The sequence below is a fragment of the Rhamphochromis sp. 'chilingali' genome (genome assembly GCF_963969265.1).
Source record: "Rhamphochromis sp. 'chilingali' genome assembly, chromosome: 16".
NCBI classification, from domain to species: Eukaryota; Metazoa; Chordata; class Actinopteri; order Cichliformes; family Cichlidae; genus Rhamphochromis; species Rhamphochromis sp. 'chilingali'.
In genome coordinates this window covers 35,770,758-35,791,984 of record NC_137943.1, presented here as the reverse complement: position 1 = coordinate 35,791,984, position 21,227 = coordinate 35,770,758, and the positions used below count along the sequence as shown (strand labels likewise).

At 42.9% G+C, this 21,227-nt stretch overlaps 2 protein-coding genes and 1 long non-coding RNA gene across 6 annotated transcripts in view; all 3 read right to left on the bottom strand.

The window, feature by feature from the left end:
* The window catches only part of LOC308412493 (uncharacterized protein), a 199,543-nt gene that overhangs the window by 150,512 nt on the left and 27,804 nt on the right, over nt 1-21,227 (bottom strand). The window lies entirely within an intron of this gene.
* Nucleotides 1-21,227, bottom strand: part of LOC308412517 — a 66,602-nt gene that overhangs the window by 39,787 nt on the left and 5,588 nt on the right. The gene's annotated exons all lie outside the window — the stretch shown is intronic.
* On the bottom strand, nt 10,381-19,985 carry LOC308383264 (uncharacterized protein). Its single transcript, XM_080861125.1, has 2 exons — nt 19,792-19,985; nt 10,381-13,305 (listed from the first exon to the last, which is right to left on the bottom strand). The coding sequence occupies exons 1-2, from the start codon at nt 19,961-19,963 to the stop codon at nt 12,470-12,472; spliced, it is 1,008 nt and encodes a 335-aa protein (XP_080717251.1). The 5' UTR covers nt 19,964-19,985; the 3' UTR covers nt 10,381-12,469.

Below are 21,227 nucleotides of genomic sequence, written 5' to 3'. Positions count from 1 at the left end.
ATAGATGGCAGAGAGTTGGTGTCGTAAACCCCGCCTCTGTTCAAAGATGGTTGCTCACAGTGGACATAGATGCTTCTTTCACTCCTCTTTCAAACCATCTGTCCTCTCTGTCCAAAATGTGAACATTGGCATCCTTGATCCTGTTTCAAAAGAGAATTAAAAGCTGGAAGCAAAGATGGCCGTCTGATATTTGAAGGCAACGTTTTCCAGGTTTGGGAGCCTCAACTGAAAAAGCTCGTTCTCCTCCAAGTTCCAGTCTAGTTTTTGGGGACAACCAAAAGCAGCCGGACGGCTGATCTAAGGGAATATGAGGCTGAAGTATATTATTAGTCCTTTATTTTTCCAGTTAAAAATCTCACTGAGATTAAAATTCTCGTTTCCAAGAGAGACCTGGCAAAGGTATCAGAAAGGTATGTAGGAGCAAGACCATTTAGGCATTTACGAGCCAACGTTAGGACTTTGAAATTAATTCTGAGATAAACAGGAAGCCAGTGAAGAGAGGACAGGTGAGATATGTTGATGCCTGTGTGTACCAGTTAAGAGACGACACAGAACTGATTTGTTCATTATATTTAAAATCCGAGTCCACAATGACTCCCAGATTTGTGACATGCTGTTCGATGTATGACCCAAGTCAACCACAATTAATAAGCGGATTGCACGAGTTATTATTAGTGCTGGATGTAATTACTTCTGTTTTGCTGTCATTGAAGCTCAAAAAGTTCAGAGCCATCCAAGCTTTGACCTCTTCAAGGCAGTTTAAAAGGAGTTGTATGGAGCCTGGATTATTAGGTGTTAAAGGAAGGTAAATTAGGCAGTCATCTGCGTGGCAGTGGAAGGATATCTCAGTTTGTTGCAGTAAATGAATAAATGATTGTGAGCAGCAAGGCTGCAGTGAGAAGAGAAAACAGATCCATGAATGACTGAAGCTCCATGCAGGATGTGGAATAAAAACAAAGGAAATTATTTTGACTGTTTAGCTTTCAGTGCTGACTTTCATTTAATTTTTAATACACAACTGAACAAATCCATCATACTCATACAAAAATATCAAAGACAAAAGAGCAGAAACTGCAGCAGCTTCTTTTTCGGCTGCTGTATCAAATAAAAGGAGCAAAATCTCCTTCATCTGTGTCACTGCGTTAGTTTTCAGGTCTTTCAAATCTGACTCCAACAGTTTTCTCGGTGTTATATTTATTATTACACAAGCTGTAAATGTTTATTTTTTACAGATTTACATAAATGTAACGTTTTATTTTCAAAGTGGAGCCCAGACGTGAGTGTTTAGTGGATGTTCTTTGGCTCAGACACCACAGAGAGAAGAACCAGATGCTCTGTGTGAACAAATTGAAGCAGGAAAACTTTAAAAGCAGCATCACATCACATGAGAGCAAAAGCAGCTCCTCCTCCTGACTGCAGAAACCTGTCTGACTCCAGCTGTGAACATCAGACCACTCACAGCTAACTCCCAGTGAACATCACTTCCAACATTTCTCCTCTGGAAACATGGAAAAACTGGCTGTGATCTGGATCTTTGCAGCTCTCGTAGGTACGTATGTTTCTGACAGGAACACCTGAAATTCAAAGACATGTTTACAGCGTTACAGATCCAGTTTGGATTTTCTTTGAGCTCACTGTGTTTTTCCAATGATGGACATGTGACTGTGGAACAGAGCTGTAAATATAACATGTTGTTTCATCAGCAGGTAACAGCTTGGAAGATGATATTACTGCCAGCAGTGCTGAAGTGTTTTCATCAGAGGGCCGTACAGTTACTGTGTCCTGTAACTATTCAGTTCAAGCCCAGAATCTCCAGTGGTATCGACAGGATCCTGGATCAGCTCCTCAGTTGCTTCTCCTCATCACTGATACGAGTGAGCCGAGTGTGCTGAGAGCAACCCCCCCAAACCCTCGACTGACTGCTGCACTGGACAAGGAGAGAAATCGAGTCAATCTGGAGATCTCCTCTGCTGCAGTGTCTGACTCTGCTGTGTACTACTGTGCTCTGCAGCCCACAGTGACAGGAAACAGCAAAACTCTGTACAAAAACCTTTGGAGCAAACAGAATACTCCACAACATCCACTAGAGGGAGCCACACACTGTTAAACCTCTGATTCTTGTGTCATTGGACTGATGACAAAGACAACAGAGAAATGAAGCAGTAAAGATCAGAGACAGAGACAGAGCTGCTGTGGAAGCACAAAACTATTTGATTGGCTCAGGAATTAAACTCGGCCCCGCCCACTAAAGTTGAGCTCATCCAATGACATTATTTGTTGGTCATTGTGCTGCAGTGGAAGAACATTGTTCATGTGCTGTCTGTCTGGCTTTAATAACTCCAAAGACATGTTGCTGCACCTCTTTTTGCTTCTATCTCACATTATAGGTGAGTTTAAGAACAGGGATTAAAGTTTAGTTGAAGCTGCTGCATTAAGCAGATATACAGACTGCATTTCACTACTTTTCTTCTTTCTTTTTCCAGGACTAACAGCTGGAGACTCAATCACTCCTCAACAACCTGAAGTCACTGAAACAGAAGGAGAATCTGTCAAACTCACATGTAGCTATGAGACGAGTGATGACATAGTTTACCTTCACTGGTACAGACATGATTCTGACCTTCAAGCTCCTCAGTTTATACTCTGGAAAGGAGCAAGATCTCGGAGTGATCGTCAATATATTCCTGATAAACGTTATAAAACCCAAACATCTTCTACATCAACTAATCTGAGCATAGCAGCCCTAACCCTGGCAGACACAGCTCTCTACTACTGTGCTCTAGAAACACAGTGATACAAAGTGTAGAAGAGGCTGTACAAAAACCTGAACACAGATATCTGACTACTCTTCAAAGAGGAGGGAAGTGGTATTCAAAGCACAGCTTCATATCAGATGGATTCTGCTAATTCCTGTTTTATCAGAGTCACTGTGGTTACAGCTGCTAATGAAACACTGTGGGAGGATTCACATGAGCAGCAAATCCACATCAACCACAAACCAACACTTTATATCAGCATCAACAGTCAGGAGGAAACATCGTCGCTGTCTGTGGTCCTGAAATTCAAAGCCTCTGAAGTGTAAATGTTGTGAAAGTTTTAGTGTCTCTGGTCACAGGACAGTCTGACAAATGAGATCCCAACCCCTTCATAAAATTTCAGTATTTCTTTGTTTTTTCTCTTTTGGTTTAAGGGATGGCATGAAGCCAAGGCTCTGCTTGACTTCTTGAAAATATGTGTTGGTGACAGAATTACAGAAGTTGCTCTTGCAGGAAATCAAAAATAAATTTTGATAAATAAAAGAAGAATAATCTTCCTTTGATTTTAGTGTCTTCTCTGGTGTCATGTGTTACAAAATGTAGTTAGATTTACCGTAAAATACTGGCAGCTGTGGTTGCTAGAACTTTACCATAACCACAGGGGAATACGATATTACTGTTTGTTTTTGTCAGTTTTATGTATTTCACATTTTTGAATGGTTCTCAGTAAAGAACATTAGAGTTGGCTGGCATTTTACAGCCAACAATGCTTATGGTTAAATCCAAAGGAAATCGCAGAAATCATAGATCTGTTGTAAACCAAGATACAAGTTCATAAAGCAGTGTTGAAATCTTTGCACATATAAATATGAAGGATAATCCATAGTGTCATGAAAACAATAATAAATTAACGACCCACAACATGGAGATTTATGCCCACCAAACTGAAGGATCTCAAAGTTCAAACTTCAAGGATCTTTTACACTCATACGGAGAAGAACATTTACTGCATGATGAAGAGCAGTAATATTTCCATACACAGTCAATCAATAAATATGAATATAAACTAACTGCATGCAATGATGGATGGTGTCACAGGCAAACCTCCCCCCTGCCAAATATGTTTCTTCTACATAGTGGAAGAGGTTCTCCTCTTTTTCATTACAATGGGACAAAAGCATCTCCTGAGCACCCTCCACATACCTGGAACATACTCATGAACCTGTCAATGTACAGGCTATGATCAGCTGACCTGCTGCTCTTTGTCGATTTAAACAACAGATTTTAGATGTCAGCAGATGTTTCACAGCTGTCCTCTCTGATTTCCGATCCCTTATTGTGATTTTAACACAATACTGCAAACTAACCTGTGTATCCTGCACAAAACTACTAAACATTATTTTCACACAAAATGTCAATAACAACGTTAGTATATCAGTATGCCTCACAACATGAAAATGCATAATTTATCAAAACACATCATAAACATATCAAAAACCTGGCCTCCTGCTCCGAGTCAACCCACCTTACCTGCTGGTACAAAACGGGCCCCAGCCCTCTGTTCAAAGCGTCAGTCAGCAGAATAAAAGGGAGGGAGAAGTTAGGTGTGTGTAGCAGGGGTTCCCCTCAAAGAGCTTTCTCCACCTGCACAAACGCCACCTGGCACAGCTCCATCCACCACACCAGATGTGGGGCACCCTTTCAGGTGGTCAGCTCCACAAAGCCGGGCATGAACCAATAGTAGTAACCGTCCACCCCCAAGAACCGACTCACCTCCTTTTTGTCTTGGGATGCGGACGCACCTGCCCACCTCCAATAGTATACGTCCCTCTGTGTAACTGCACACTTCTCCGGGTTGGCCTTGAGCCCCGCCCGCCTCGAAGACTCCAGGACCCCAGCGACCCTTGCACATAGAATAGAATAGAATAGAATAGAATAGAATAGAATAGCCTTTATTGTCATTGTACAGAGTATAATGAAATTGGAGTGCCACTCCCTTGGTGCAAGATAAATAATAAATATAAATGTAAAATATAAAAAGTACAATAAAACAATCGCAAGTATTCAAACAATAGTAAGTACGATATATACAGAATAGCAGCATAATATAATGGCAGTGACGGTATGGTATAGCTAAGCAGGTTCAATTGTTTTTGTGCTTATTTACTACGGTGATAGCTCTGGGAAAGAAGCTATCCCTGAATCTGTTTGTCCTGGTTTTATGTGACCTGTACCGTCGGCCTGACGGTAATAGTTCAAACAGTTGGTTGCTGGGGTGAGAGTGGTCCTTGATGATATTGCCAGCTCTGCTGAGGTACCGAGAGTTTGCAGTGACCTCCAGGCTGGGCAGAGAGCAGCCAGTGATCTTCTGGGCTGTGTTGATGACCCTCTGCAGTACTTTCCTGTCCGCAGCTGAGCACCCTGCATACCATGTTGTTATGCCGTACGTTAGGATGCTCTCTATGGTGGCTCTGTAAAATGTCACCAGCAGCCTCTTCTCCAGGTTGTTCCTCCTGAGCACTCTCAGAAAGTGAAGATGCTGCTGGGCCTTTTTAACCACCGCCGTGGTATTTGCAGTCCAGGAGAGGTCATCAGAGATGTGCACGCCCAGAAACCTCATGGAGTGTACCCTCTCCACACAGTTCCCGTGAATGTAAAGTGGGGCCGGGTCTGCTCTGCCCTTCCTGAAGTCCAAGATAAGTTCTTTAGTTTTCGTGGTGTTCAGTTGGAGGTTGTTAACTGAACACCATTCAGTCAGTCTGTTGACCTCATCTCTGTAATTCAATTCAATTCAATTCAATTTTATTTATATAGCGCCAAATCACAACATAAGTCGCCTCAAGGCGCTTCATAGTCCGACTCTGTAGTCCGACTCATCCCCCCTTGAGATGAGTCCAACCACTGTGATGTCATCCACGAACTTTATGATGGTGTTTGAGAGATGGGTAGGGGACCAGTCGGATGTGTAGAGCGTAAACAGGAGGGGACTCAAAACACATCCTTTTTTTTTTTTTTTTTTTTTTGCCTGTCCCGTTTGGCTCTTGCCATCAGAATTGTTGTCTAAAGGCAAAGAAAGATGCCCAACGGATTTACTTTACCAAATTGACCATCCCAGCCTTGCCGTAATGGTCCATTTGATTCACCTTTTATTGTTTATTTTATTTTCACTTGCTGAATACGGGACAGACTTGACTGGAGGAAAGAAGGGGAGAAAGAAAGAGGGAAAGAGAAACAATGCATAAATCGATCACCTGGATCACCTGTTGAGAAAGAAAAAAGAAAAAAAGCAGAAGAGAACAAGAGTAATAGAATAAACAACATCACAATGATATATGGGAATATGACAGTAAATACTAAATATTAAACATTATTGTGCAGCACATAAGATCAACAGAACACAGTGTGCTTTGAGGTAGGAGCCAAAAAGGGTGTAGTTTGTGGGTGTGATCACCCGTGTGTACACCTGTGAGTATGGACGCGCTTGTTTTTTTAAAAGGTTCCTTCATGTAATGATCTGCTAGAGGGTGTGGGGGGGCCACAGCCCCGTCCTCCAGGGCATGAAGCAGGTATGGAGGAGATCAAAACTCCAGACATCCAGAGGCCCCCAGAACACAAGAGACCAAGGAAGACCAACAGAGGGGCAGCTGCGCCACTGTTCCAGTAAGAGCTGAGGAGAGTCCCAGATGAGGGCTCACTCATCAGCCGCGGAGCAGAAGCCAGGGGGAGTTGCAGTGACGCGCCCGTGAGCTCCGCCGGCAGCCAGCTGTGCCTGAGTGACCGAGCCCCAGGCCGAGAGGCCGGGGGTACCCCACCTCCGAAGTGGCCCGAGCGAGCCCCAGGCTCCAGGCCCCGATAAGCGGTCGCCAAGGGGTGAGCCGGTGTGTACCTGGACGCCCATCCCTAGACACAAAGAACCACCAACGCACCGATGTCTGAGGGAGTCCGCCACTGGCAGGGAAAGTGGTGGTAGGGGGAGATAGGCCTCCATACCTTGGAGGGCCTAAGATGTCCCCAGAGAGGTGGCACCTGACACCCAACCTGACATATAGACACAGACATACAGGCACACACAGACACAAACATCCATTCCCACCCTCATGTTCTCATATGCACTTACTCCACACTCAACCAACGTGGAGACAGACATAAAGAGACGCTGTACACACGATCACACTCCCCAAGCGTACTCTACGAACCGGGTCTAGGTACCCTTGCCCCTGGAGGGGGGAACTGCACCCAGACCCAGGTGGTGTTACCCTTTTCCCTGCGGTGGGGGGAGGCAGACCGCCCCGACTCCGCAGCAGCAGGGAGGCCCCACACTCCAGACCGCAGTCGGACGGCCAACTCCTCCTCCTAGCCCCCCCGCTCCAGCAGGTCGCAGAGAACGGGGGTGAGAAAAGACTCCAAACCTCCCTCCACCCGCTCATTGTAGTGTTGATGCATGTGTGTTCTAAGGTGCATTTAAAACCCAGGAGGGCATGGAGCTACCTGCCAGAGAGCAGCAGGTAAGCGCATAGTCCCTCCTGCTAGCCCTCAATGTCTACGTGTATTTAAAATTGAGAGGTGGGCAACGACGCCAGGGGTGAGGTGTACACCCTGATGGTACTTTGGATTCCGTGTATCGTGCCCACCCCCAAGATCCTATATGTATGTGTAATGAGAGTGTGAGTAATGTGAATGTCTAAGTTGTGGGATAAAATTGAGGCAGAGGCATCCAGAAGGGGACAGAGGGGGGGGGGGGGGGGGGGATGCCTCCTCTGCACCCTGGTGACATACCCCTACTCCAAGGCCCTGCATGTGTGGGTGGTTGTGGTGGAGCGGGAAGAGGGAGGCAGCTGGAGATGGGGAGGGAAGGAAGCTCCCCCGCTGACCCCAGTAGGCACCCCCATACTCCGTGACCCGCCAGGGAAAGGGGGCCCAGGCCCATCCAGACCGGGGCCCAGTGCAGCAGCGCCGCCCGGCCCCACAGAGCCCGGGACAGTCCACCCAACCCCACCACAGAGAAAACTGCACCCACCCCACCATCCACTCATCTTCCAGACTACATAAGACAATAGACGCCCAGGCTGAGATCTTCCTCCACCTCTCCTGTATCTCCCCCTCCTGCAGAGAGTTCCTGAGGAGAGGAAAGCTCCTGCAAGATGTGAGAAACCATTAGCAAGATAAGGTGAGAGGTGGCGGAGGTAAGTGACGGAAGTGACGGACAAGGTAAGCGACTCATGTTGTAACTGACGTCAGACGCCGGAGATTTTGGCAGAAAATTAAAGCAAATGGTAGTTTAGATTTGAACAAATTCATTTAAGCTTCAGTATTACCAAATACACTTATCAATTGTCTTATAACTAACAATATTTGTCTAAATAATCTCCAACACCCTGGAGAACAACGGGGAGAGTTTAGAGGCTCTCCAAGATTATATTGATCAGTGCTTTCAGGATCTCGTGATGAAGAAGGCTCAGAGTGCAGCTTCCCCGGCCAAACCTGAGACGCCGTCGTCGAAAAGACAACGCTCCAAGGTTTGGAGGCCTATCTCCACCTACCACCACTTCCCCTGCCAGTGGCGGACTCCCTCAGGTGTCGGTGCGTTGGTGGTTCTTTGTGTCTGGGGGTGGGCGTCCGGGGGTGGGCGTCCGGGTACACACCGGCTCACTCCTTGGCGGCCGTCTCTTCTCCCCTTTGGTTTTCTTTCTCTCCCTCTCTTTCTTTCATTCTCTCTCCCTGTCCTATCCCCCAGTCATGTCTGTCCCGTTTGTAGCAACTGAAAATAAAATAAATTCATAATTATAATAAAGGTCAATCAAATGGACCAATATGGCAAGGCCATGATGATCCACTTGGTAAAATAAATCCGCTTGGCATCTTTCTTGGCCTTAAGACAACAATTCTGATGGCTAAAGATCCAAACGGGACACACAAAAAAAAACAAAAAAAAAAACATCCACATAGATGGCAGGACCCAAGGTTTCCCAGCAGAACATTGCCCAAAGAATTATACTGTTTCTTCGCACAGTGCATGATAAGCGATGCACACACACACAGCTATCTGATGTAAAAGAAAATTTGACTCATCAGACAAGGGCACCCTCTTCTATTTCTATGTGGTCCAGATCTGATATATTCTGATATGCATATGTCCCTGTTGTTGGCACTTTCGTTGGCAGACAGGTATCAGTATGGGCACCCTCACTGGTCTGCACCTATGCAGCCCCATACGCAATAAACTGTGATGCACTGTCTATCCTGACACCTTTCTATCAGAACCAACATTAACATGTTGGAACAGTCCAAAGTAATTCCACACTATGTGAATAATCATAAGTCCATAACCTAGACACCTATTGCTGATGTGCTTTGTGCAGTGGATCCGTGAAAGTATCACTAAACTGGCCTACATAAAAAAAAAAAAAAGAAAAAAAAAAAAAAGGAAAGACAACGCCCGGCAGATTCCCCCGGCTCAACATCGCCAGCCGGCAAAGATATTGCCGACATACTGGAGTCAATCGACAAGCGATTGTCCAGTTTCAACGCAAGGCTGTCCTTGGTGGAGATTCTTCACCGAGAATTTAAATGCTTGCGAGAATCCCTGGAGTTCAGCCAGCAGCAGGTGGAAACGCTTGCTGCTGAAAATGCCACGCTAAGGGAGTCGGTGAATTGTCTCACAGAAAATGTTACCCAGCTCAATAGAGAAAATAAAAAAATAAAAGAAACAGTTATTGATCTACAAGCTCGTAGCATGCGTGATAATCTGGTATTTTCTGGTATTCCAGAAGCCGCTGGAGAGGACGCGGAGACCACGGTAAAAAGCTTCATCAAAACCCACCTGAAGCTGCCAGAGGACACTGTGAAGAACATCGTCTTCAATCGGGTACATCGCATCGGCCCCATTCGGGATACGGCCGGGAGACCACGTCCTATCGTGGCCAAATTCGGCCACTTCAAACAAAAGCAACATGTGAAAAGCCGCGGCAGGGAATTAAAAGGAACGGACTTCAGCGTGAACGACCAGTTCCCCAAAGAGATCTTGGAACGACGCAGGGTCCTCTTCCCAATCCGACGCGGCTTCATCCAGAAGGGCTCCCGCGCTGTCATCGCTGTGGACCGGCTGTACGTGGACGGACAGCTCCACCGCGACCCGAACATCACTCCGTGGCTGTATTAACCTCACACCAGATAAGAATCAGCTGCACCATTTCCCTATCCACTCACACTAACTTGCATTAACATCTGTTTAACTTACCAGCATCAAATCGCATCTTAAAGTGTGATTTCATAGCAGAATTAACACCGTCACTCTCCGTCAGTGATTTAATTGGAATGTTTCTGTTTTTTTTTTCTTCTCGTTTTTTTTCCCTCTCTTTTCCCCCTCTTGGTTTTATGCTGCTCACCCCTGTCCTTGGTTTCTTTCTTTATTCCTTTCACTGCCTCGATCACCTGCTTCGACACTCATCCACAAACATCCTTTATTTCGACACATACGCACCATGCGCTCAACAGCAGCACATTTACTTCAGTCAGACAGCGCACACAGTCGTTTAGGATACACACACTTAAGCCAAGCCTACTCATATTAGTAACTATGCATACACAAAGTCAGACTCAGGGAGCATCTCGCCACACATTTTTTCTCTCTCTCCTTCTCTTTATTTATGAACAAGTGACGTATTCTCTCCACCTGTCTAAGCGACGCACACAGCATACATCCCTAGTTATACACAAACATCTATGGGTGCACTGAGGTTCATTACATGGAATATAAATGGAGCTGGCTCCAGAGAAAAGAGGTTAAAAATATTTAACCAACTCAAAAAACTACAGGCAGATGTTGTCCTTTTACAAGAGACCCACAGACCTCTTAGAGGTTCGAATGAACTTAAAACACCTCAGTTTCCTAATGTGTTCTCAGCTTGTTATAATTCTAGACAAAGGGGAGCAGCAATTTTAATACATAAAAATATTAATTTCACAGTACTCGATACAGTTATAGATCCAGAGGGCAGATTCTTAATCATTAAACTATCTATACGTGATAAAAAGCTATGTATTGCAAGTGTATATGGTCCAAATGTTGATGATCCCTCATTCTTTCACGGTTTTTTCAGTGCACTCTCTGAACACTTAGATGACACACTCAAAACACATCCTTGTGGAGACCCGGTGCTGATTGTGATGGTGCTGGACCGGTGGGGGCCGAGTCTGACAGACTGTGGTCTATTTGTCAGGAAGTCCTTGATCCAGAGGCAGATGGGGTGGAGAGTCCCAGGTGAGACAGTTTCTGGACCAGGATCTCCGGGATGATATGATTGAATACTGAACTAAAGTCAAGAAAGAGCATTCTCACATAGCTTCCTCGGTGCTCCAGGTGACTCAGCGCAGTGTGGAGCGCTATGGTGATAGCGTCCTCAGTGGATCGATTTGTCCTGTAGGCAAATTGGTGGGGGTCCAGAGTGGGAGGCAGACCGGCCCAATGTTGCTTTGGATGATAACATCATCCAGGTATGCAGCAGCATATGTAGTGTGCAGCCACAGCACCCGGTCCATGAGGTGCTGGAAAGTAATAGTCCAAATAAGCTGAACAGAAGTGTGATGAATTAATACAACCCGTATGGCGTGGAAAAGGCAGTTTTTTCTTAGACTTTGCAAACAAGGGAATCTGCCAGTTGCCCTTGGTTAAATGCAGCATTGTGAAAAAAACCAGCAGCGCATAACTGGTCCAGGAGCTCGTCGACCGAGCGCATGGGATAAGCATCAAAGCGAGACACTTCATTCACCTTTCAGTAGTCCACACAGAGAACCATCTTCCTTCACTACAAGAACTATGGGGATACACCAAGCACTGTGCGACTCTTCTGTTACTCCCAGCTAAACATTTCAGTCAATTCCTTTTATGCAATTTGTCTCTTGTGCTCAGGTAACCTGTAGGTCTGTGAATTCAGAGTCATGCTAGGCAGTGTTTCAAAGTGATGCTCCATGAGATTCAGGTGAGATGATACTCACCTGGATAGTACAGCTCATCCATCTTATTAACCAGAGACGTTTAGTTACGTCTAAAAATAACCCACGATAGGTGAAATCCACAAAGTAGCCAACTTTATTTTTTACAATTATTAGAGATGTTTTAAGGCTGTAAAACCCCTCACTACACACTTTATACACTTTTCTCAGACAGGCATGAACATTTTCACACTTCTCTCGTTTAAACACTCTCAAAGTTCAAACCTTCGTAGAAAAATAAGCGCAGTATTAGTATTAAACGTTTCATTGACATTTTTGTGTTTGTTGGAAAAAGCTTACAAACATACAGTACAGCACTTTAGTCACACTGCTAGCGACTGAAGATTTAGGTAAATTTGACAAGCTGAATGCATTCTGTACTGTACAGGAGACACTGCAGGAGATTGATTGATAATGGTCTACAGCCAATCAGGATGCAGGACACAATGTGCTTAAAAAAAAAAAAAAGCATGTAAAATTGCACAAAAGAAATCTGTGAAAGGTGAACCACATAGCGAGGGACCACTGTATTATTATTTCATATCATTATCACAACATACTAACTTTAATTACACAACACAGAGATTGACAGTTATCCAATATACAGCAAGTAAAGGAAAACATTTCCAAAAACAAACAAAACTTAAAGTTTTGGAACAGGTTAGACCAATCTCACATCTAATAAACTGGAAGACCTTGGCTTCCATGATATCATTTTCTCTCTAGAAAGAGTACGACTTCTGACTTGTGTGAGTTTTCATGTGGCGCAACAATGAACAACTAAAACCAAACATTTTCCCGCATGCTTTACAATGATATGGCTTCTCACCAGTGTGAACTCTCATGTGCTTCCTTACATCACTACTGTATGCAAACATTTTCCCACATGCTTTACAAGCATATGGCTTCTCTCCCGTGTGCGTTCTCATGTGGCTCGATAAAGAACTTGTACTTGCAAACATTTTCAAACAGGTTTTACAAGGAAATGGTTTCTCACCAGTGTGAACTCTCATGTGCTTCAGTAAATCACCACTCCATGCAAACATTTTGTTGCATGTTTTACAAGGATATGGTTTCTCACCAGTATGGATTCTATAATGTCTTTTGATTTCATAATTCTGCTTAAAGGCTTTTCCACAAACATCACATTTGAAAGCCCTTTTGCTTGTGTCAGAGTGATTCTCTGATGTAGGTGAATCATCTGCATTCTTGTGACTTTTTTTTCTATTTCTAGTTGATCCTGAATCTACAGTCTTGCTTCTTTCCTGAGACTGTCTTTCAGTTACATCAGAGCTGTGAGAGAGAAGTTGATCCCAGCTGACTGGGTCTGGTTTGCTGTGGTCACTTTCCTTATGAATAAAAGTCACCATAAAGGTATCCGTCTCCTCCTTCAGTCCCAGCTGCTCTCCCTCCTGACTGCTGCACAGTTCCTCCTCTTCCTCTTTAATCTTTGGAGGTTCTGGTTCCTCCTGCTCCACACTGGAGCTCCTCTCCTGGTTACAAAGCTGCTGCTCAAGGAGAACCTCCTCCTCCGAGGAGACGTGTTGCTGTGGGACGTCTAGAGGGACGAAAGGAGAAAACAAATACATTTGAGATTCTCTAAACTCAAGTCACTAATTTTAAGGGTGGAGAAAGCAAAACGATGCAATGGAGTATTAGGGACATATCAAAAAATATATATGTCATTGATCATTTTGAGAAAAAGTCAAAATGTGGAGATGTTTTAAGAAACTGCCGTTGCTGCTGTACTCTATAAAATGCCTTGTGCAGATGAGTCCTGTGAGACAACATCGATCCTCTTTACTCTACGAGGTTGTAACCATCGATGACCTCACATTTGTCCACGACTAGCTGTTTCATTTTGTGTAAATCTCCTTCATGTTTGTTTTTTTCCATCTGAGCATGCACAGCTTTCTGTACCATCTCTTCAGCCCTGACTTTATAAACTGAAAGCCAAATCATTCAAGTACGGCCTCACTAACTCAGAGAACAGTTTGTCTTGAAACAACTAATCTTCACATTGATTTTTTTCTCTAAATACAATTTTGATTTTTTGACCTATACGACCTATAAAGAACTGAAAGACAAAAGAAAGTGCCGTCAGATCACAAGCTGTCCCAGTGGCTTCAAGCGCACATTCAGGCCTGTGAGACTCATTTAGACACACTGAGCCATGGCTCTGTGCTATATGCACACATTTCTGCATCTCTGCCATTCAAACACACGTCATCCGCTATCCTTTTCAGGGTCGCGAGCCTATCATATAAACACACGTCATATATAGTTTATTTTACGTAATATTCAAATGTTGTCTTTCTCAAGCACTTTTCATTTTGTGTTTCCATAAGTCTTATTTAGTGCATTTATTACTAATAGAGAGAACGCACATTTTAAGACCAGACACGTTTGAAACCTTTTGTCCTCCACAGTGAAAAATGGCTGAAAATAAAAGCAGCTGCTAGTTTGATCAATTCTGCAGCTTTGCAGTCTCCAGTATCACTGAAATGCAGCCAGATGTTTGTTTTATGTTTCTTCACTTTTTCCCGACATGCTTGAATTTAAATCCGGCTCCCGTCTCTCTGTGTGCCTGCCTGTAGCACTACATATGCTGTCTTCAAAACGTCTGCCCCCCTTTATTCTTCCACGTAATGGTATGGTCCCAGTGTGTCTTTCCATGTGATTGGCCACATGGTGTGCCCATCAAAATAAAGTCCCACCCCTGTCTGCATGGATTCTAAGCAGGCTAAAGATTCAGCTCCGACATATAGACGGGCGATTACAGTTTTGCTGAATTGCTAAAACACTAAATCCCATTGTAAAAATTATACTGCCAACTATGAAAACTCTTTCATTAAATCAATCCCACAGATGCCAAAATCTGAAACACTGTTCATCTGGTCAGGACACCATTTGCAAATCTGAATCTCCCATTTACCAAACTCTAAACTTTCAAACTCAAAACACATTTAGCAGTGTGGCGCACTTGTACCCAGAATGATGGACACAGGCAACAGAAGCGAAACACAACTAACACACAGTTTTCATTATTAACACACTACCACTCATAATTTAAAACACATGTTGCAACCAACAGCTTCATCCACAAAGATGTATTCACAAGGCCTAACCGTTGAGTCAAGCTCAAAGATTCTCTGTACACAACAAACTCATTTTAGTTCTGTAAATGAAATAGTCTGATATACTTGCATAGCACATGTTTACATCATACTATCTTATGCCACGTTATACCTCTAAGTAAAGATTGTGAAATCATTATGTAGTTTTAGGCTGCATTATTCTCCTGACTTAGAAGAAGGTGATAACTATTACATTTATTAAACTGATTTGTATTACATGAGACTGCTGCTTTATTGTGGATGAATTACATTGTTTATGATGCATTATACTGCTGATTCATAAGTAAAACTGTTTTCAGAGAATCATGGCGTTATTTGTCTGATTAGGAAGAACAGAACACACTGCACAGGAAGCCAAGGTCATAACTTAGGCTCACTGAGAGAGTAAGAATGTGGATGTTTAGGTTTTATGACTGTGGAAGGGGGGGCCAAAGCTCTAAGAATGCGAGAAACGGTCAGACACTTTGGCTACGTTCACACTGCAGGCGAAAGCGCATCAAATCCGACTTTTTTGACCCTATGCGACTCATATCCGATCATGGTGTGACAGTGTGAACGGCACAAATCCGATATTTTCAAATCCGATCTGGGTCACTTTCGTATGTGCTATTTACATTATTATGTAAATAACAAAATAACTTAAAGCAAAAATTGGGAAACATAAAGTCCGAAGTCTTTATATTAAGAGCCATCAGTCAAACATATTGTTTGGTCTGGGTCTAAACAGAGCGCGTTGTGTGTGACGTCTTCTTTTGCGCATGCGGTCGCTTTGAGCGTTCACACTAGAGCGCGTTTGCAGTCGCATTTTATTTGTAGTGTGAACAAGCAGACGGAAAAAAAATTGGATTTGATCAAAAAATCGGAATTGAGCATTAAGACCTGCAGTGTGAACGTAGCCTTTGAGATCTGGCAGACGCCTTCCAGTCCACATCTCCCGTCTAGACGTTTTTTAATGCTCAAAGTGTTGTATGGAATAAAGAGATTGTTGATTGAGCATTTATACACCAGGTGTTGTTCTTCCTTCAGCCCAAAGAATTGGGAGATTTAACAATACTTATAACTAAATGGTATTTTGCTTAGAATTGAAAGATGGCCAAATGAGGGTGGAAGAACACGCATGTGCTCACAACACCAGTAGGGCTGGGCGAAATGATTATTTTCCCTAATCGATGAATCTAGCGATTAATTTTACAATCCGATTCTATTTTAATTTTATTCGATTATAAGCACTTTAACAATGTTGTAATAGTGTCCACTATGCTTAGCAGGTGGTGCATTATCCTCGTTAACATTTTTCCTGCGGCCAATTCGCTGTCTCACATTTTTGTCTTTCGCAGATTCCCATAATCAGCCTGCGCGCATTCCGACTCATTTTGCCAGCATGGGCCACAAATAAAAACCAACTAAACAGCAGCTTAAATGAGTTTTGCATTTACGGAGGTTGAGTGTTTTTCTCTGTGTCTATGAGTGAGTGTATGCCTACGAGGGGGGTGTCTGGATGAATTAAAGAGTAAAAAGCAGTGTTGGTAAAAAAGTTGAAAACATACGGTGGTTTGTCCTTTGCAGAAGCTGCTCCTGGATGCTGTCGTTTGAGGTGCTGGTGCATAGCCGTCGTGCTTTTATGATAGGCCATTTCCACCTTACAAAGTCGGCAAATGACTGAAACACTTCCTTTTCTGTTAAAATATCCCCATACTGTAGAATTGCGAATTCGGGTGGATTGATTTAAGTCGACTGCGGCTGCCTCAATCATGTTGCTGCTACTCGCTGCCGCCATGTCTGTTTTGAAAGTGACGACGCATCGACGCACGTTTTTTTTTTTTTTTTTTTTTTTTTTTTTAAACGTCGACGTAATCGATTACGTCGACACATCGTCCCAGCCCTAAACACCAGGAGACACTTATTGTGGATATGGTCCGTCAAAATAATGCAATTTGACTGCATGAAATGCAGCAAGGGAATATAGAAGACAACATACATGTTGAATCTAGCAAAAAGGAGAAGAAAAGGTTGCAATGTCATAGGTCAATGTGCCACTATTGAACTGCATGGCCAGCGTGGTGGAAATGTAACTGTGCTGCCATCAGCAGCTGTGGGTTTCTCCACAGTCATGTTACTGTTGGGCTGTACAACAACGAACTTATAGCAACATTCCTGGATGGTCTACAGGATGCTTTGCTTGAGTAGAGAGACCGCGAGCAGGCAGAGCATCCCATATCATTTGGGACAATGTGAGCTTTCACTGTGGTTCAAAATTATGCAACTGGTTTCACAATGAGCAGCATTTTATCAATGTGTTTCTTCCACCATACTCTCCCTTTTGAACCCTATTGAGGTGTTTTTCTCAGCACGGAGATGGAAAGTATACGACCGAAACCCTTACACACAGGAAAATCTACTTCAAGCAAAGAATGGAGCATGTGGTGAGATGGGACTGGAATCTTCTCAGGGCTGGATCTGGAATCTCGTTGCCTTGCAAGGCAGACCATAACATATGATGTGGATGAAGTACTGTGGCCTGACCCAGCACAGAGGTGTGATGCTGAGGCAGATTAAGTTACCTGAATATGCTGTAAAAATATATAATTTTTTAATGTATATATATATATATATATATATATTTTTTTTTTTTACGGCAGTTTTCTTTTTGTCAAAATGTGAGAATAAATGAATGAACAGATAAATATTATTTTCCAGCTCTCTCACAGTGTTTTGTATTTATTTCTGTAGTGTGTAATCGTTGCTAAGTCGTGTTTGCACACTGGCTGGTTTTGTGTGGTTTTTGACAGTAGTGCTTGATTTTGACAAAAGTTAAAATAGTTTTGGGTCAAATTTTTGGTTTTGCAAGACAAGTCGAAGATTTTGTGTGTGTAGCTTGAATTTTGGAGTTTGTGTTTAGTGTTTTGAGACAAAGAGATGAGATTTAAGGAAATGTGTTTTAGCAATTCAGAAAAACCGTAATAACTCACATAAGAAATTATCACGGGGGCTGGATATTAGGGCTGCTCGATTATGGCAAAAATGATAATCACGATTATTTTCACTGAAATTGAGATCTCGATTATTTGACGATATTTATTTAACCCTTTAAGACCTACTATAGAACCAAGTCTGCCAGAGCTTATATTATATTTTTTACATGTTGTAGTGCCATTGGTGGGAGCATTTCAAGTTGCTATACAACTGTTATAGCTCATATTTTAATAATATGTATGCATTAAGTCCATAGTAACTACATTAATTGCAAAAAAGTGCAATAAACTACAAAAAAAATTGAAAATCGTTTTTGGTTTTTTTTACATATATTTCTACTTTGAGAAATTTAAGAGGTTTATCCCTCAAAACTTTAAATACAAAAAAGTTGCAAAAAATAGTTTACAACAACAGGAAATTTATTTTGAGTGTCTTCATAGTTTTATTTTGGAGATACATTAATTTTTATACACTGCAGGAAAAACGAAAAAACAATCCTATGATGCAAATTTGCAAAGAAAACAGCAGTTGCATCAAAATAAATTTCCGCGAAAATGACGTCACTTCCGGTTTCGGGCAGGAAATGGCGGACATGTGACAGTTCGCGCTGACATCTGTTTAACTGTGGGAAGTGTTACGAACAGCTGATCGGATCGGCAAAACGTGTTTCTGGAATATTATGTTTTTGTTGCTGCAAGAGCTTTTTATGCAGTTTTTGCAAAGCTTTATGTGGAAGGAAACCGTGACCGAGGACAAGCTGATGGCATCAGATGTAAGTACAACTCCTCCGGTTTCATATGCAAAACAAATTATTGCGCTAGCTTACACGGTTCTGGTTCTACAGGGATTTAAAAATAGTTACACAAAACGGAGCGTGCTGCTCTGACCGGCTTTAAAGGGTTAACAATGACTTTAAAAAATAATATAACATAGTGTGCAACACCACTGAAGTTTTTTTTACCTCTCTTTTCCAAATAACTTCTGCTTAGCTTTCCGAGCTTCCCTCGGGTCCTCTTAATCAGCGGTCTCCAACCTTTTTTGCGCCACGGACCGGTTTATGCCCGGCAATATTTTCACGGACCGGCCTTTAAGGTGTCGCGGATAAATGAGGGAGGGGCTAATAATCGGCTCAGTCATTTTTAATGATCGTTGAAAGCCCAGATCGTAATCGTGATTAAAATTCGATTAATTGAGCAGCCCTACTGGATATAGCTGTATTCTAGGCCGAATGTGGCCCGCGGGCTATAAGTTTGACGATTTAACACATTCACACAGGTTCATTATTTCCTGCATTTTCACAGACATTTCACTTTTATTAGTTACAGGTTCAGCTGAGAGAATTTGCTTGCCGTTTACACACGGCTGAGAAAATGGAGTTAAACTTGTTCTCTGCTTCAGTAAAACCATTAAAGCATCACTGAGGAGCAACGCGAGGGCTCGACTCTAAACACTCAATGTGAGAACTGATGAAGAGTTGGGATCTGAAAAACTGGATTATAGGTGGCAGACAGTTGGTGTTGTAAGCCACCGCCTCCAGTTCTGAGATCCTTCCCAGATGCCTTAACGCCCACTCACATCCTGGCCACTTAAAGAAATCCAGACACTTTTCTTTCCAAGCTCCTTAGACTACGATGACCTGGAGGACTGAGAACCTTCACAGACCTTTGTAATGAATAGTTTTCATATTTTGTTGTTGTTTATATGAGCTGTGTGAAACAACAGGGTTATAACTGTCTGTGGTGAATAAAGATGTATTTTATAGTCCACCCTCTGCACATTGCAATTTGAATTTGAGTTGAAGTGAGTTCACCCATCAGAGCGAAACTCGCCTGTCCTCTGTTTGCTCTTTGTTAGCTCACATCTCCAAAAAGTCCTCACAATCAGAAACGTCCCGCAGAGCTGTGATCAGGATCCTCCCTCAGAGGGACACTCACCTGTCCTGTGCAGCTTGATTTGGGGTTTCCAGGTGATATCCAGCAGTCTGCGCTGACGGTCGATCTCTTCCTCGTACTGGACGATCGTTTTTTCAAACTCCAAGAATATTTGTTCAGCAGCAGCAGTTAGTCGCTCGTTGATGAACTCTCTCAGATACTGAACTGAAGGCATCGTTGCTGCCGCAGCTCACGCACTAAGCTCACACAACAACACAACAACACTCGGCTCGGTCACATAGGAACAAAGCTAATGCTACTTCCGCATTTGTGTAGTTCACTTCCGTCTACTGTTGCACAAGGGAAGTTCCGCCAAAACAGGACATTTTACTCGTTCCGCCTTGAAAAAAGTTCTTATCATTGAGGTTTTAGTTGGGATATTTTTTCTGGATTTCTTAATAACAAAAATACATCCGAACAGATTCTAAACATGAAACAGTGACGAAAAAGATCGTTCATGAATAAAACACTGTGAATTTCATCTTGCAAACTGTCTAATGATATTCAACTCATGTCTCATCTAATCGTGGATGGAAATCAGTTTTTGTGTTAGTGTGGGCGTACATGAGCAGCGTAAAATAGAAAAAGGGTTTATTCATGTATTTGCTAACAGAAAGAGTGATCAATCCTACTGAATCCAGCCTGTCAGTAATGTTTAATACTTAACATCACTGTATATTTTACTGTTTCACTCACTTCGATGTTGGAGGTTCAAAATCATCCACAGGCCCCGCCCATATACGTCCAGCTCAACCAATGAGATGATTTCTGTCTGGAGAGCAAAAAGTTTGAGGAAATAAAAGCACAACCTGGTGAATCTGCTGCAGTGGAAGAACATTGTTCATGTGCTGTCTGTCTGTCTTCAGCAGCTCCAAAGACATGTTGCTGCACCTCTTTTTGTTTTCATCTCACTTCATAGGTGAACTTTTGTCTCTTTCTCAGAACGCAACATTTCTTTCTCTGCTCTGAACTCTGCTAGAAATGAATCATTGGTCTGGAGGATTGTAGATTTTTACTTCTGTCCTACTTTTCCTCATTTCCACTGTCTTCTCCTCTCAGCCTCATGGACAATGTTAGTCTGATGGCTTCATTTTCTCTACTTTTTCCAGGACTAACAGCTGGAGACTCAATCACTCCTCAACGAGATAAAGTCACTGCAACAGAAGGAGAATCTGTCAAACTCACATGTGGCTATGAGACAACTTCAAGTTATCCTCTACTTCACTGGTACCGACATGATTCTGACCTTCAGGCTCCTCAGTTTATACTCTGGAAAGGAAGGAGACAGCAGACAGGTGAATATATTCCTGATAAACGTTATAAATCAGAAACATCACCTACAACAACTAATCTGACCATAGCAGCCCTAACCCTGGCAGACACAGCTCTCTACTACTGTGCTCTACAAACACAGTGATACAAAGTGTAGAAGAGGCTGT

Bases quoted from the DNA above. Each gene is read 5' to 3' on its own strand.
- LOC308383264 (XM_080861125.1), bottom strand. From the start codon at position 19,963: ATGCCTTCAGTTCAGTATCTGAGAGAGTTCATCAACGAGCGACTAACT. The intron at 13,306-19,791 runs GTGAGTGTCCCT...TCGTCCCTCTAG, and splicing joins AATCAAGCTGCACAGGACAG to ACGTCCCACAGCAACACGTC.